Genomic DNA, 17,600 nt, shown 5'->3' with positions numbered 1-17,600 from the left:
AGAAACAGCATTAGTGAAGGTTACAAATGATCTTCTTATGGCCTCGGACAGTGGACTCATCTCTGTGCTCGTTCTGTTAGACCTTAGTGCTGCTTTTGATACTGTTGACCATAAAATTTTATTACAGAGATTAGAGCATGCCATAGGTATTAAAGGCACTGTGCTGCGGTGGTTTGAATCATATTTGTCTAATAGATTACAATTTGTTCATGTAAATGGGGAATCTTCTTCACAGACTAAAGTTAATTATGGAGTTCCACAAGGTTCTGTGCTAGGACCAATTTTATTCACTTTATACATGCTTCCCTTAGGCAGTATTATTAGACGGTATTGCTTAAATTTTCATTGTTACGCAGATGATACCCAGCTTTATCTATCCATGAAGCCAGAGGACACACACCAATTAGCTAAACTGCAGGATTGTCTTACAGACATAAAGACATGGATGACCTCTAATTTCCTGCTTTTAAACTCAGATAAAACTGAAGTTATTGTACTTGGCCCCACAAATCTTAGAAACATGGTGTCTAACCAGATCCTTACTCTGGATGGCATTTCCCTGATCTCTAGTAATACTGTGAGAAATCTTGGAGTCATTTTTGATCAGGATATGTCATTCAAAGCGCATATTAAACAACTATTGCGTAACTGCTTTTTTGCATTTACGCAATATCTCTAAAATCAGAAAGGTCTTGTCTCAGAGTGATGCTGAAAAACTAATTCATGCATTTATTTCCTCTAGGCTGGACTATTGTAATTCATTATTATCAGGTTGTCCTAAAAGTTCCCTAAAAAGCCTTCAGTTAATTCAAAATGCTGCAGCTAGAGTACTGACGGGGACTAGAAGGAGAGAGCATATCTCACCCATATTGGCCTCTCTTCATTGGCTTCCTGTTAATTCTAGAATAGAATTTAAAATTCTTCTTCTTACTTATAAGGTTTTGAATAATCAGGTCCCATCTTATCTTAGGGACCTCGTAGTACCATATCACCCCAATAGAGCGCTTCGCTCTCAGACTGCAGGCTTACTTGTAGTTCCTAGGGTTTGTAAGAGTAGAATGGGAGGCAGAGCCTTCAGCTTTCAGGCTCCTCTCCTGTGGAACCAGCTCCCAATTCAGATCAGGGAGACAGACACCCTCTCTACTTTTAAGATTAGGCTTAAAACTTTCCTTTTTGCTAAAGCTTATAGTTAGGGCTGGATCAGGTGACCCTGAACCATCCCTTAGTTATGCTGCTATAGACGTAGACTGCTGGGGGGTTCCCATGATGCACTGTTTCTTTCTCTTTTTGCTCTGTATGCACCACTCTGCATTTAATCATTAGTGATTGATCTCTGCTCCCCTCCACAGCATGTCTTTTTCCTGGTTCTCTCCCTCAGCCCCAACCAGTCCCAGCAGAAGACTGCCCCTCCCTGAGCCTGGTTCTGCTGGAGGTTTCTTCCTGTTAAAAGGGAGTTTTTCCTTCCCACTGTAGCCAAGTGCTTGCTCACAGGGGGTCGTTTTGACCGTTGGGGTTTTACATAATTATTGTATGGCCTTGCCTTACAATATAAAGCGCCTTGGGGCAACTGTTTGTTGTGATTTGGCGCTATATAAAAAAATTGATTGATTGATTGATTGACTCCCTCCGCTGTGACTTCTCAGCCTCCACTGTGACCTCACAGCCTCCACGCCCTCTGCTGTGACCTCATAGCCTCCAAAGTGACCTCTCAGCCTCCACTCCCTCCAAAGTGACCTCTCAGCCTCCAATCCCTCCACTGTGACTTCTCAGCCTCCACTGTGACCTCACAGCCTCCACTCACTCCACTGTGACCTCATACCCTCCACTGTGACTTCTCAGCCTCCACTGTGAACTCACAGCCTCCACTCCCTCTGCTGTGACATCTCAGCCTCCACTGTGACCTCACAGCTTCCACTCCCTCCGCTGTGACCTCTCAGCCTCCACTGTGACCTCACAGCCTCCACTCCATCCGCTGTGACATCTCAGCCTCCACTGTGATCTCACAGCTTCCACTCCCTCCACTGTGACCTCTCAGCCTCCACTGTGACCTCACAGCCTCCACCCCCTCCACTGTGACCTCACAGCCTCCACTGTGACCGCACAGCCTCCACTGTGACCGCACAGCCTCCACTCCCTCCGCTGTGACCTCATAGCCTCCAATGTGACTTCTCAGTCTCCACTGTGACCTCACAGCCTCCACGCCATCCGCTGTGACCTCATAGCCTCCAAAGTGACCTCTCAGCCTCCACTCCCTCCAAAGTGACCTCTCAGCCTCCAATCCCTCCACTGTGACCTCACAGCCTCCACTCCCTCCGCTGTGACCTCATAGTCTCCACTGTGACTTCTCAGCCTCCACTGTGACCTCACAGCATCCACTCCCTCCGCTGTGACCTCTCAGCCTCCACTCCCTCTGCTGTGACCTCTCAGCCTCCACTGTGACCTCACAGCTTCCACTCCCTCCGCTGTGACCTCTCAGCCTCCACTGTGACCTCACAGCCTCCACTCCCTCTGCTGTGACCTCATAACCTCCACTGTGACTTCTCAGCCTCCACTGTGACCTCACAGCCTCCACTCCCTCCACTGTGACCTCACAGCCTCCACTGTGACCTCACAGCCTCCACTCCCTCTGCTGTGACCTCAGCCTCCACTGTGACTTCTCAGCCTCCACTGTGACTATCAGCCTCCACTGTGACCTCACAGCCTCCACTCCCTCCGCGGTGACTTCAAAACCTCCACTGTGACCTCACAGCCTCCACTCCCTCCGCTGTGACCTCTCAGCCTCCACTGTGACCTCACAGCCTCCACTCCCTCCGCTGTGACCTCATAGCCTCCAATGTGACTTCTCAGCCTCCACTGTGACCTCACAGCCTCCACTCCCTCCGCTGTGACCTCTCAGCCGCTGCTCCGCCCCTGGGCAGTGTTGTCAGACAAACACAGGGCTCCATCACTGTTCAAACCCTTTGTAAAGAGTTCTTTCCTGCGCTCGCCGCTGCAGCTGGCTGCCCTCCGGCTCTTCTGTCTGCGTGCATTTGTTTGCTGCGGCTGCATCAACAATAAACGCTGCTGGGACTCTGCTGCCAGATCATATTTTATACTGCAAGCTTCAAGTCAAACTTAAACTCACATTAATGTGTCATTTACCTTCAAACAGCCAGCACATGAAGTCAGTGTTTGTTCAACCTTTACGTGTGTTTGTTGGTGTCGGCGCATTTGTTTGAATGCATATTAAACAGACATCAGATGCTGAAGCGCATCGTGACATTTCTATCAAACTCAGTTCAGTCTCAGGTGCTGTGAAAATACACTTGACATGAAATTTTCATTGTATTCCTTCATTTGATGCCTCATTATGCATTTTACTGATGCCACCTTTTATCTGCAGTCAGCTAGTCAGACCTCGACTTTAGAAACCGAAAAATCAAAGGCATCAGAGGGTTCCTGTAAATCCAGAGCACCCGCGCTGCACACCGGGATAGTTCATGTTAGTCATACATGCAAGCTTTTGTGAGCGCACATTGTTTGTGGTGATCATTTGTTTTGGTGAATGCTCCAATCAATCTCAAATATTTTGTTGATCAATATAAACATTAGATCATCCATCCAGTCCTATTGGTAGAAAAGATAGAGCAGAAAATACATTTTTCGCACCATGTTTGAATTGACCTTTGTCTGATCCGCTCTAAAAGCTTATCTTCTCAAGATATTTGTCCAATTAAAATTCCTGCCAAGTTTTTAAAAAATCCATCCAGCTGTTTTTTAGTTATCTTGTTCACAAATGGCAGACAGGCACACAGGATTGATTACAACACACTGCTTCACAGCTTCAGTGGCGCACAAGATTAAAAAAAAACTAATCTAAACCTACATGGAGCTTCAACCACACCTGCTCCTAATTTTCATCATGCATGTGATGATAATTTCCTGCAGCAATCCCTGCCATGATCAGCAGGTGGCAGGCAGGTGTAGAATGTCCTGCAAACACAAACTTGCCTTTTGGGTTGATCTGGTGCATCGAGATGAACCAAATTATAATCGGTTTATCCTCTTTATATAGGCTTTTAATTCTCACAACAATAACACTGATTGTTTCTGAGATATCGCGTTAAACTGGGCGGACACTTTTTTGCAGAGATTTGCCTTAAATTTCACTTGTTGCCGAAGGTTTCTGTGTGACAAGTTTCCTCAGCATCAGCAGATTAATGTATTACTTCATTAAAATGTTGAGGTGACGCATAATTCACACCTTAATTCTGATCAGGCTGCTGGCTGATGTCGTTGATGGATATCAGGTGCAAACTTTGAGAAGTCCGTCTGAGAACGTAACGCCCTTGGCCGAGGCAACAATTTAACAGAAAGAAAAAGAAAAAAGAAAATCCACTGACGCACTGGTGACACTGTTCTCTCGTGCTGAGCTCAGAAAATCGACCTGAGAAAGAAACGAAGTCAGCGGTGCAGAGAAACCTGACAGCAGGACGACTAAATCCCTGCGGCGTCTGACATAATTCCTGCCAAATGTCAGAGTTTGTATTGCAAGACTTACATCACACTGGCACTTACTGTGGGATGAGTTTCACACAGACAAAATAAAGATGCAATCAGAGATAGATGGAGATAAATCAGACCGCTGCAGGTCGCAGCGATCCACAGTTCTGACGCCAGATCACTTCCACTTTCTCTTCCAGCTGCCTCTTTTTTTTTTTTACTACAACAAAACAGTTCTGACAAACAGCGGAAAGTGAAAAACAGAAAATCTACAGAAATGAGCGCATGAACTTCGCAACAATCTACACTTGGGTTTCACGTTCGACTCCAAAAATTCAAGATTGTATCTGATGGATTTATGCAAGTGTTTATCTCTGACTGCAGTGCATCATGGGAGATTTATAATCTGTGTCTGTCTGTCTTTCTGTCACTAAATCCCAAATGCAGTACTATTACATGAGGATGGGGCAGTTTGTAGTTCTACTCCTCATATCTTTATTTGACCTTCAAAATGACCTTGATTGACATTTAAATAGCTTTTTAGATCTGAAAAATAACCTGAGAATTTGCCATCAAACCAAATTTAATATAGTCAAAAATCAAATATTATGAAGACGAGAACATTTTAAAACATTTCCATAAAGACAGCCATCTTGGCCGCCATTTTGGATTTACATTTCTATCCACTAAAGCGGCGGGAGCATCACGGTCCCTTTGACCTGTTTCATTATACTTTGTTTGCACTTTTAAACTTGTCAGAGTGACACTTCAAGATATCTACAAACTATTTATTTTATACTAGACCTTTGACAAAGGTTCTTTGTAGGTTTTCTCACATCTGTTAGCAACACTTTTGAGTAAGGTTCATTAGCTGACATTAATGTGAAAAACTACAACCCCAATTTCAATGAAGTTGGGACATTGTGTAAAATGTAAATAAAAACCAAATACAATGATTTTCAAATCCTCTTCAACCTATATTCAATTGAATACACCTCAAAGACAAGATATTTAATGTTCAAACTGATAAACTTTATTGTTTTTGTGCAAAAAAGCTGTCCCTGTGAGATCAGATTTTAAGGTTTTGCTACTAACTTATAAAACTGTTCACAGACTGGCACATCCCTACTTAGCTGACATAATAAACCCTATGTACCGGCCCGAGCTCTGTGTTCTCAGGGCACAGGACTACTTTGTGTCCCTAGGGTGAATAAAAGGTCTGTGGGTCACAGAGCTTTGTCTTAGCATGCACCTGCTTTGTGGAATGATGGAGATGAAACAGTCCGATTTTGTAGAGACATTCAAGTCCAGACTTAAGACATTTATTCTCCCTTTCGTATGGCTAGCATACTGGCATAGTATGTTACTATGGAAAGGCTGCATCTGACGCATGGTGTGACACTGCTAAAAACTTTCAGCAAAGGTGTCCAGTTGCATGCTTACGTGTGCACCCCGCGCACACGCGCACTGCACACTTAGCTGTTTGCGTGTGTGTGTTCATAACGGCTGCATGAGCACGTGCACGTGTGCCACTGGACACCTTTGCTGAAAGTTTGCTGGCAGTGGGCCAAGCAGTTATACCATGCGTCAGACGCAGCTTTGACACATATGGCCTGGGTCTGGTCCATATGTTGGTTGTATTCCGGTGTCCAGTACCGGCAGGGACTGTGCAAAGGGATGAACACAGCGCTCCCTCCCACTCCGGTCCCGTGTTTGTCATCCAGAAGTTTGGACATACATACGCTTTGGATGCCATTGTGCAGGTGTGGATGAGGTAATCTTGACACATTCTGACACGGCTGACCACGCCTCTTTCCCTCCCGACTGCATCCAATTACGACAATATCTGTCGCTTCGGCCTGGTTCCTGCGCATTCTTGCTATGTGTGACGGGGGCTTAAGTGAAGCTTAAGGCTAGTGGGCGGCGATCACCTTACTATTTTCTGTGCTCTGCTGTCCGTTTACTGCTGATGAATTACACCTTAGGTGTGTGTTTTTTTTTTCAGCCGACTGATTCTGCTCTTTTTCTCTCTGTCCGAGGTGCGGAGGGAAATGCGTGGGAGTGGCGGATATAGACAACGGGATGCTGGACTGACCATGAGATGCCATGCCTGAAGCTGATGCAGAAGATGTTTAAATTCTTGTTTCCTGTTTCTTCAGCTCTGTAAATCTTTGCAAAAACCTTGCAGCTGTTAGTATGACCCAAGAGTCTGGTCTGCTTGAGGTTTCTTCCTCAAATCATCAGAGGGAGTTTTTTCTTACCACTGTCACCTGTGTTCTTGCTCTGGGGTTAGTAAGGTTAGACCTTACTTGTGTGAAGCACCTTGAGGCAGCTTTGTTGTGATTTGCTGCTATATAAATGTGAGTTGGACTCATTGAACTTAAAGTTTCAGACGTCCTAAAATCTGACTAAGTCAATGTTTTTAAATGAAACTGGTTGGTGTGAAAACGACTGAATTTCTAGTTTAAATTGAGATGTGTGATTGTCAAAACCTAAACAATTACATCTGACATTAAATTCATTTTTTTTCCTTCTTACCAGCAGAATGTCATTACAGAAATGTGTGAATGTGAATTTCAGATATCCGCCGTATAAAATGAACCCTGTTGATGAGCCCTGCAAAATGAGCCAAAGGAAAAGTCGTGAAACTTCATCTGAGCCGCGCAGATCGTCAGCAAAGATATGCAAATTAAAAATTCACATCCTGCTCCGATCCATGTTCAATTCGAAATCATGTTTTCTCTGCGAGTGACAGACGGTGTGTGACATCCTTAGAGATGGCAGGGGTTGTCATAGCAACATCATTTCAGCGTTCCTGCAGCGTTATCTCTTGGTGTCTGGGTGTGAGGACACACAGGGACGTGGCAGAAAGTTCTACGTGTAAAACAAACACAGATCACATCCAAATTTGTCACGCAACAAGAAGTTATACCGACCAAGAGATTCTCCCACGTGTGCGGCGCTCAAGTATGTGGAAGTGTCTCGCTCAGTACCGGCCTCCAAAAACCTCTTCCAAAGCAGGATGCTGGTGCACCTCATTCACCAGCCGTAATGACGGAACAGAGAGCTACAAACATATGTCAGGTCTATGGGACCGCCGTCAGCCGTTCCATCCCTATATCTCCATAGTAACCATCTACTTGCTGCAGTCAGGTGAAAGGTGGGCGTGTCCCTGACCTTCTGCAGCTGCTGGGGTCCTCAAGAGTGAGGGACCTCTGTGCTGGATCGTGTCCAGAGAAATGCACCACATGGACAACATGTCACAGCTGACGCTCCCTCACAAGGCGATCGATCCTCCTCATCCGAGTCTCACTAAGTGACCATTTTGTTTGACACAAAGTCAAAGATCCTCCAAAGAGACCTGATGCCAAGGACATCCGGTCATCACCTCAGGTAGGACTCCAAGTCTCAGAACCATACAGTAAGACAGGAAGCACCGGGTCTCTGACTTCAACATAACTCACCTGATTTTGATCAAAACTGAACTGGGGATTTCAGACAAGATGAAGTACCAGTACCCACTAAGGGCCGCCCACTTTAGTGATACCATCAGCTGTAGCTGTTATTTATTCTTTTAAATCTCTACACTAACCAACCACCCATTAAAAAACAAACAAACAAAAATAACTGATAGTTTAACAATATTTGATCAGCACAGATTAATTCGCTCACCAACACAGCTGTTTGTTTTAATTTTTTTATTTCCAAATACAGAAATATCTGGGACTTTATCTGCCAAAGTCACAGCCAGTGAAGCAGTCACGCATCATAAAGGGAAACATATAGAACAGAAGAACCAGGACAGATGAAAGGACCTAAACCCATTAATCCACACAGCTGTGCCAGCTGTTACACTGAGACTAGCTCTGCAGAAACAAACAGCTGGTGTCACATCTGATGGGGGCGCGCGCACACACACACACACACACACACAAGCGCTGAGTGCACGTTGCTTGTTGATTGTTTTTCTTTAAACAAACACACATTCTGGATTTGCAGAAAATATTCTGGATCAGGTCAGAAACTGACAGCATGAAGAAGATGAGTGAGGGAAGCCACCAAGACACCTTTGACAGAGTGTGAAGCTTCAGCGGCTGTGGGTGGACATGTATATCATCCGGGCATTTAACCTGGAGTTGGCGGGTTTTCTCAGTGAAAACATCACCGAGCTCAATACAAATACATGTAATTTGGTCACTTTTCAAAGGGGTCAGACTCGTCAATAAAGTCAGTTTAATGTACAAGGGTTCATTTCAGGTCATCTCAGTGTGTAAATCTCATTGTTCAAGGCAATGAGAGCCGTCAGCTGGCCGTTAGAGGCAAGTTAGAGTCAATAAAAAAACAGTTTGATTTCAATAAAACATCATACAGACCGAGCGTGTCGTCACCAAGCAGCCAGTCACGGGAGCACAAATTCTCTCCTTTGGACTGGCTACTTCACCACGTCACGTGGGAACCGACCTCGAGAATGCTAACAGAATGATACTTTTTTTTTGTATGCTAACAGAATGATACTTTTTTTTTGTATGTTAACAGAATGATACTTTTTTTTTTGTATGTTAACAGAATGATACTTTTTTTTGTATGTTAACAGAATGATACTTTTTTTTTGTATGCTAACAGAATGATACTTTTTTTTTGTATGTTAACAGAATGATACTTTTTTTTTGTATGTTAACAGAATGATACTTTTTTTTTGTATGCTAACAGAATGATACTTTTTTTTTTGTATGTTAACAGAATGATACTTTTTTTGTATGCTAACAGAATGATACTTTTTTTGTATGCTAACAGAATGATACTTTTTTTTGTATGCTAACAGAATGATACTTTTTTGAATGCTAACAGAATGATACTTTTTTTGTATGCTAACAGAATGATACTTTTTTTGTATGCTAACAGAATGATACTTTTTTTTGTATGCTAACAGAATGATACTTTTTTTGTATGCTAACAGAATGATACTTTTTTGAATGCTAACAGAATGATACTTTTTTTGTATGCTAACAGAATGATACTTTTTTCGTATGCTAACAGAATGATACTTTTTTTGTATACTGACAGAATGGTACAATTTTTTTCATATGCTGATAGAATGGTTAAATTTTTTTTGTATGCTAACAGAATGATACTTTTTTGTATGCTAACAGAATGATACTTTTTTGTATGCTAAAAGAATGATACTTTTTTGTATGCTAACAGAATGATACTTTTTTGTATGCTAACAGAATGATACTTTTTTGTATGCTAACAGAATGATACTTTTTTCGTATGCTAACAGAATGATACTTTTTTTGTATGCTAACAGAATGATACTTTTTTCGTATGCTAACAGAATGATACTTTTTTCGTATTCTAACAGAATGATACTTTTTTCGTATTCTAACAGAATGGTACATTTTTTGTTTGCTAACAAAATGGTACATATTTTGTATGCTAACAGAATGATACTTTTTTCGTATGCTAACAGAATGATACTTTTTTTGTATGCTAACAGAATGATACTTTTTTCGTATGCTAACAGAATGATACTTTTTTCGTATTCTAACAGAATGATACTTTTTTCGTATTCTAACAGAATGGTACATTTTTTGTTTGCTAACAAAATGGTACATATTTTGTATGCTAACAAAATGCTACATTTTTTTGTATGCTAAAAAATGCTACATTTTTTGTATGCTAAAAAATGCTACATTTTTTGTATGCTAAAAAATGGTACATTTTTTTATATTCTAACAAAATGCTACATTTTTGTATGCTGACAAAATGGTACATTTTCTGTATGCTAACATAACTGAATGTTTTTGCATGCTAACAGAATGGTACATTTTTTGTTTGCTAACAAAATGGTACATATTTTGCATGCTAACAAAATGCTACATTTTTTTGTATGCTAAAAAATGCTACATTTTTTGTATGCTAAAAAATGCTACATTTTTTGTATGCTAAAAAATGGTACATTTTTTTATATTCTAACAAAATGCTACATTTTTGTATGCTGACAAAATGGTACATTTTCTGTATGCTAACATAACTGAATGTTTTTGCATGCTAACAGAATGGTACATTTTTCAATGGTAACAGAATCTGTTTTTTTGTATGTTAAGATTTTTTTTAATTGAAAGCAATCATCTAATCATCATGCACTTCCCTCACGTGCCGTTGATGACTCCGTCTGGGTTGAGCATCGGGATGATTTTGAACACGAACGCTTCCCTCAGACTCTGGGCCACGGGGTCGCTGCTGCACAGGAACTGCAGGCTGCCCTTCATTACCCAGCTGGCATTGGACTCGCTGGGGTGGACGCGAGCCGTCAGCACGATGCAGGGCCGATTATCTGGACAAACAGAGAATCTTACATATTACTCAAAAGAAAACCACTCCCACAAAGCCCACGCACGCACGACCCAAAGTGGTGGAATCGCTGGTGCTGATGATGGAGAAAACCCAGTAACTGAGCTTCCTGTTTACACCTCTAGGTGTGTCTGCAATAACCTCGTCTATTCTGCCGGCGCCCCGCACCGTTTAATTACTCCGATGAGGTTTTTAATTAAAGCTTTGCTGATCGTTTGTCCTCTACACCGATCACAACAATCTATTAGCTCTCGTCAGTGATGGTGACAGATGGCCAATTATGTCAGGAACCCGGGCTGATGAGCGATCAGCAGAACGCTGCACCAGGGTCACAATTAGCATGTTGGTGTCAGCGCCAGTGGATGCTGTGAAGCTCCGACGCAGACTGATGTGAGACAGTCTGCATCCGTCTGGGTTTGAAGCTGGGTGACAGCTGGACTTGCTGAGGAGATGATTTCACAAGTTTAGCTCGAGTTGTTGAGAAAAAATCAAGCGGCTGTCAGCTTGTTTAGCTAAACAAATGTTTCTTGACATTTAAAACTAGTGGAAAATGTGGTTTAGTTGACGAGGGAAGGTGTACTGATGTTGACTTTGTGGATGATGCCATGATGTTTGTGGAATCATTTCATAATCTGAATGGAGAAGGTGAGAAGCTGATTGTCTGGGTTTGAGTTTGTCCTGCACTAAGACTAAGATCAAGATCCAGGCTTTCAATGACTTCCTGGACTTGGACATCACACGTGTTGAACTTGTAGAGACACTCACTTATCTCAGCACTGGAGCTCATGTCCTCTGTCTTTGAGATCCAGAGATGCCTGGGAAGATCAAACTATATATTTGCAGGAGAACAAAGGTCAAAGTCTTTAGGGTCCTGGTGCTTCTTATTTTACTCTACAGTTGTGAGACTTGGACACTATACAGTGACCTAAAGCGCTGGCTGGATGTCACTGGTACCAGCTCTCTTCAAAGGATCCTTGGGTATCTGCCTGGGTGGTTACCTTCCACGTTATGCCTCCAGACATTAAAAGATTTACACTGATGTTACATTTAAGCATCTGGCAGAAGTGCTCATCCAAAGCATCCTCCAGTCACATTCACTAGAGTGCCTTGATTAGAGAGAACTCAGAACATGGCGCCATTTTGGTTCCAACTGCGTTGAACTACTTAATGAACCTTTTATGTTTTCAACATTTTTTTAAAATCATTTAACCACATACAGAAACAAATCCAGGTACAGGTGCTACCAAAATAGTTAATTTATGATGATTTATTTAATTAATTTAAAGCCTGATTTATGCAGCTGCACAGCTGTAACTCCGTGTCATGCAGTGACGTGTGTAACAGTTTTAAAGTTCTCCGTCTCTGGATTTTGCTTTATTCTGGACTAATTTGACCCTCAACAAGCTTTTCTTTCTACAATCATCACCTCCAAATCAAAGGTAAGATGAATATTTTCATCTTTAACAGACTTTGTGCTGTAAATATGCGGACTTGTCTGATCCATTTATCAGCGTGCGCACTGCAAAAACTATTATAATATGATGGGAGATGAAGGATTAAATGCAGAAAAGTGTCAAATCACAGTCTTTTGCTGTGTCTGATTTAACAGGTGCACTTCAGGCTGCGGGTCCGAGTCTGAACGCGGTTTGAAGAAAATAAACAGTCGGGCTTTTAATCACAGAAATGACTCCGGTTCCACATTTGAGGGGTTTAATGGAAATATATTGCGATCGGACGGGACATTTTATCTGATGTGAGTGAAAAATCCGTTATACAAAATCTGTTATATACAGTGTTTATTACATGGAAAACAAAAACAAAAACTTTGGGGCTTTTTTTGTCTGTGAATATCTGGTTTATACAATGACGGTTTAGGTGACTTTTAATGTACATGGGACTGAACAATAAATTTACCTCTCAAAGCTTTGATGAAGAAGTCGCTTCCATCCCACACGACTGACTTTATCTTCCAAAATGTTTCTTCTGTTTGGATCTGAAGGGAATCTGTACATCTTCAAGCCCTTCTTGTGTCTGTTTGTGCCTCCAAATGCACAACAACCCGGTATAGATTAACAGTGAACCCAAGATGGCACCATGAGTCACGTGACCATTTTTTTTTCGACTCGTCATGCCACCACTCTCTCTAATAAAGGCACTAACATTCACGCACTAAGGCCATGACGTGGTGCCAACGTGCTGACCTGAGCGCTGGCAGGAGTCATCCCCAACACTTCAGCCACCGCAAGCTTTCAAAGTCGAGCAAAGTCACTTTTTTCTCTCCCCGTTCAGGATTTCATTGCATCATGCACCACTGACTTCACAGACTACAAACTCTGGGATTAAGATTTTAATGAGAACATTTTAATCACTGATTTAACAGTTGAGACCTTGAAAGAAAGCAGCATCTCTGAAACGACAGGTTAAAAGCAAAACTCCCAGTTCACCCTGATCATCTCAAACACTTCCCGAGAAGGAAAAACTACAGAACTGTAAAACGGTGTACTCACGCACATGGAGGATCCTTTGGTGATAGATGATTTGATGTTTAGTTCAGCTAAACAGCTAATGCAGTTGGGGATCCTGGGAGAAGACCCAAGACGCGCTGGAGGGATTTGATTCCACAGATGGCCGGGGAATAGATCCCTCAGGAAGCGATTGAGAACTTGGCTGAGGATGGGGAAGTTTGGGATGAGCTGCTGAGTCTACTGCGTCTACTGCCACCGTGACGTGGACCCACGCAAGCAGCGCAAAATGATGATAATGATGATAACCAGCTAATTAGCAGACTAGGTTTTCAGCTAACTCTGAAACGGACCCGGCGCCACGACGGGGCGTTTGGATGTGAGAGTTATCAAAAAATAAAAAAGAAAGAAAAATAAATACTGGAAAATATAGCAAAATATTAGTTATTGAATAATATCACGTATTTAACAAATAAACCAAATTAATTAACTAAAGTAATTAATTTTAAAACAAACGGATATGGCGTGTGTCTGTGTTCAAGCGATTTGATAGGTTGAAGGGCCTTTCACACTGAATACTTTAGGCCAATCCGTCAACGCGTCCAAGCATGATGTCAGATGCATCGCTTCGGAAGCAGCAAGGGGGCGGAGATTGCTACGTCACACGCTGGCCGTTTCCACAACCTGAAAAAAGTTCAGCGATCGCCATCTTGAATTTGGGTCGCCGGAACCACAAAAAAGCTTTAAAAAACAGCAGTAGAACGATTCTCCCATCACCCAATCAGGAACATTTGCTGTGCAGACAACCAAACTTCCATTGATGAGCTGAACACCACGAAGCCCAGTCGAAAGAAAACATCTCTGCTCTTCAAAATAGGACAAAAGTGTCTTCAGCAACACCACCAGAGTTCAAAGCTGCAGAAGAGACCTTCATCTAGTCCCAAGAATCCAGCAGAACATCACCTGCTTCCAAATAAAAGGCTCTTTCAACAGCAACTATTTTATTATTTTTTAAAAAAGCTGTTACATTTTATATTTTAACAATAAATGAACGGATCATTAAGTTAAGAATCAAAGTCAAAAGACATTTGCACAAGTAGAAGCTCTCCACTTATTGCGCTCAAATTCATATTTTAGAATATATGGTTTTATATAACAGCTGAGTGGATCCTTGTCATTTGATTGGTGCTTTGTATGTCACGTGACATGGATTATTCATCCCATTTGTGTTGCATTGCATTTAGAGTGCAGTTTGCTTCCATTTAGCGTGCAAATTTGGTTCCATATGTTTGGTACGATTGCATGCTGCACACACATATGCGTGTGTGCACACAAAACAAATCCCCTGAGCTGTCAGCCATCTGGAGGCATGAAGAGCTGTTAGGAGGAAGTTAGAATGAAAAGCTGGACTACGTAATTTCTGATGTGATTTTTTTCGCTGCACTGAGGAAGTACACAGTCTTTTGTTTTTGGAAGTACACGGCATCGCGGACGACAGAATTATTTTTGTACTCATATTGAAAGTTTGTGGTGGATTGTTGATGTCAGAGCAGCAGTGATGCACCAAAGCTGGGCAAATTTCTGACATGTGAGTGAATAAGTACACAAACAATTTTTCTTTTTGGAAGTACACAAAGTCAGTGCAGTCACGCACCAATTGTCCCTTTTCTGTTGTTTATAAATGAATATAATATCAAATGACAAGGGTCTATTCCGTTATATAAAACAAATAATGAATGTTTTTACATTCTTTCACCTCGTTGAATGGTATGTTCCAGCTTTCACCTCATGAAATATTCATACCATTGAACTCATAAACATTCATGACTTGTATATTATACCATTAAAACATAACTGGCAAGCCCTACTTTAATTAATTTTGAGTGGTTTAGATGGACCAAAAGCAAGAATAATAGACAAAAAATGGAATTTATGTTGTAATATTTGAAATATCAAAGTTCTTTTTTGTATGTTTCTGTCAAAGTCTAAGTCAATAAAATAAATAATATTGACAACGGTCATGAATGATGTTCAAAGGTTAAAAGCAAATTAATATTTGATGGACATAGCATTTGTTCTCTTCTTCAAAAATGAAACACTGAACGTTTAATCCAGTGAAGCAAGCAGCAAGTTTTTTCAATATTTTTGAGTTGGACTGCATCACTTAAAGTAATAATAATAATAACCACTAATTGTCTTGTTTGAACAAGAGCTGAACCTGGACTGATTTCATTGTCCATGTTGGATGAATAACTTTCTGAATTACTTTTTCCACAGTTTCTTGTGACTGAGAGTTTCTAAACAGTTCCAATGAAAACTATTAACTTTTCATTGTGAAAATGAGTGAAGCCCTCCCCGTCATCCTTCTGCTGTAAAACTGTAAGTTAAACTGTAAAGTAAACCATACATTTCTGAATGTATCAGCATCTACGGGACACAGAAGTAACTGGATTATTTAATGAAATATTCTGATGGGAGCTCTTTTTTTGCGGCTCACTCAGTTGTATTCCTACATCAGCTTTTCGCTGGTGTCCAGCGTGACAAGTGCAAAACAAATGCAGCAAAAACGTGATGCAAATTACTAGTTAACACGGTTCTAGAAAGGAATAGTTTGGACCATGTATCATCCTTACTTATCACGTTACGGGGTAACATATGTCACATGTCATAGAATCCAACAGACGTAGACCTTGTTTGACCTTTACTTTGGAGACCAAACATTCAACACTGTCAACACTATTCCATTTATTAATCCTATTAGCGCAACCAATAATTTGCATCACTTTTTACCAAAATTGGAGCAACTTTAACTTTTGACCCCTGTACAAAATGACACCATTCTTGCTGTTTTTATCCTATAACGCCATAGAATTCAGTCACAGATAGTCCAAACTATACCTTTTTGGAATCTTTATGACCAGGCAAATAATGTGGAATATTTTTCAATATGATTGGAGCATCTTTTAATTTTGACCTCTGTGTAATTCCTCAACTGACCCCTACCTGACCACCGATTGAAAAGTCAAGTGGCAAATCGGTTTTTCAAAAGAGGAGTGTCTAAGGAGTATTTCTGCCGAATTTGATGCTTTTATCACCATTTGCATGATTGTTTCACTTATCTGCTGCACTAAAAAAAAGAGCAACAGAATGAAACAGAATGTGACTTTTTAAGCTCTTAAAATACGTCAAGGTTAGCCATCTCTGAACTTGTTCAAGGTCTGTGTCCCAAGAATGTTCCCTGTGAATATGAAAACTTGGCAGTAACAGGACTGGACTTATGCTGACCACAGACGGACGGATGGACGGACGCAAAGTCTTTAGAATACCCGATGGCCATATTTGATGGCCTCAGGTAAAAATTCAATATCTTCACACATTTTATTGCCACATTTCTTCTTCTTCTTTGTATTTCGGCTGTTCCCTTTAGGGGTCGCCACAGCAGATCAATCGTTTCCATCTCACCCTGTCCTCTGTATCTTCCTCTAAATAAAAAAAATCCATAATGCATAGCAAATTTTATTTCTGTGCACCACTTCTAAAACTTTCTAGACTTGAGTAATTTGTCTTTTTAAATGTCTTCGGGTTGGGCTTTGGTGGCGTTCTGTCCTCTAATGGGTGCTGTTCTGCTAACTAAGATGAACGAGAACCACAGAGTCTGATTGCTGGTTGAGGTTTCCAGGAACATATTATATATGATATATTCCTGAGCCAGGAGACTTCTTTTGTCCATATTGTCCAGTTGCTGTATGTCTTCTAGTTATCAAAGAAAAACCCCACCGTGTAATATAACTGAAGAAGATAAAAGCCTGGCAGTCTTCGTCATTTTGTCCATTTTCTTCTGAATAACATTTTTCTGACATTCTTTGGTGGGATCCACCACTAAAGTGGCTCCTACACCTCACTGGTCCAGCAGGTGGGTCATCCTTCATTACGAGCGACCTGCAGCCAGTTCAGGGTCATTACTGTCCATGTTATTGAACTGCTAAGGTCCATTACAATTTGGCCATAAATGTAGTGGAAACTCATTTCTACTGTACTGGTTGACTGAGAACTCTTAAAAACGTGACTACAGAAAATGAGCCGGGGCCAAACTCCTTTTATTTATTTATTTATTTTTTGTCAAGGTCAGTTTGTACGATGCATCGTTCACAGACAGACACAGGAGCAGACTGCAACATAAAAAAGCACATGAAAGCTTACTTTCACACGGTTACACCACTAAATATAGCATGAATTTAATGGTTATACCATGTATTGCCAGTAGAAGGAGCTATTGCTACATCAAGGGGATTAAACCTGATC

At 41.3% G+C, this 17,600-nt stretch overlaps 1 protein-coding gene across 1 annotated transcript in view; it reads right to left on the bottom strand.

The window, feature by feature from the left end:
* Positions 1-17,600, bottom strand: part of LOC117516328 (cytosolic carboxypeptidase 4) — a 202,745-nt gene that overhangs the window by 50,096 nt on the left and 135,049 nt on the right. Inside the window, exon 20 of the mRNA XM_034177280.1 lies at positions 10,639-10,819. Within this exon, the coding sequence (XP_034033171.1) occupies positions 10,639-10,819 (181 nt within the window). The remainder of the gene's footprint in view (positions 1-10,638; positions 10,820-17,600) is intronic.

This window comes from Thalassophryne amazonica, chromosome 8, assembly GCF_902500255.1.
Source record: "Thalassophryne amazonica chromosome 8, fThaAma1.1, whole genome shotgun sequence".
Taxonomy (NCBI): domain Eukaryota; kingdom Metazoa; phylum Chordata; class Actinopteri; order Batrachoidiformes; family Batrachoididae; genus Thalassophryne; species Thalassophryne amazonica.
This window is presented reverse-complemented; position numbering and strand designations above follow the sequence as displayed.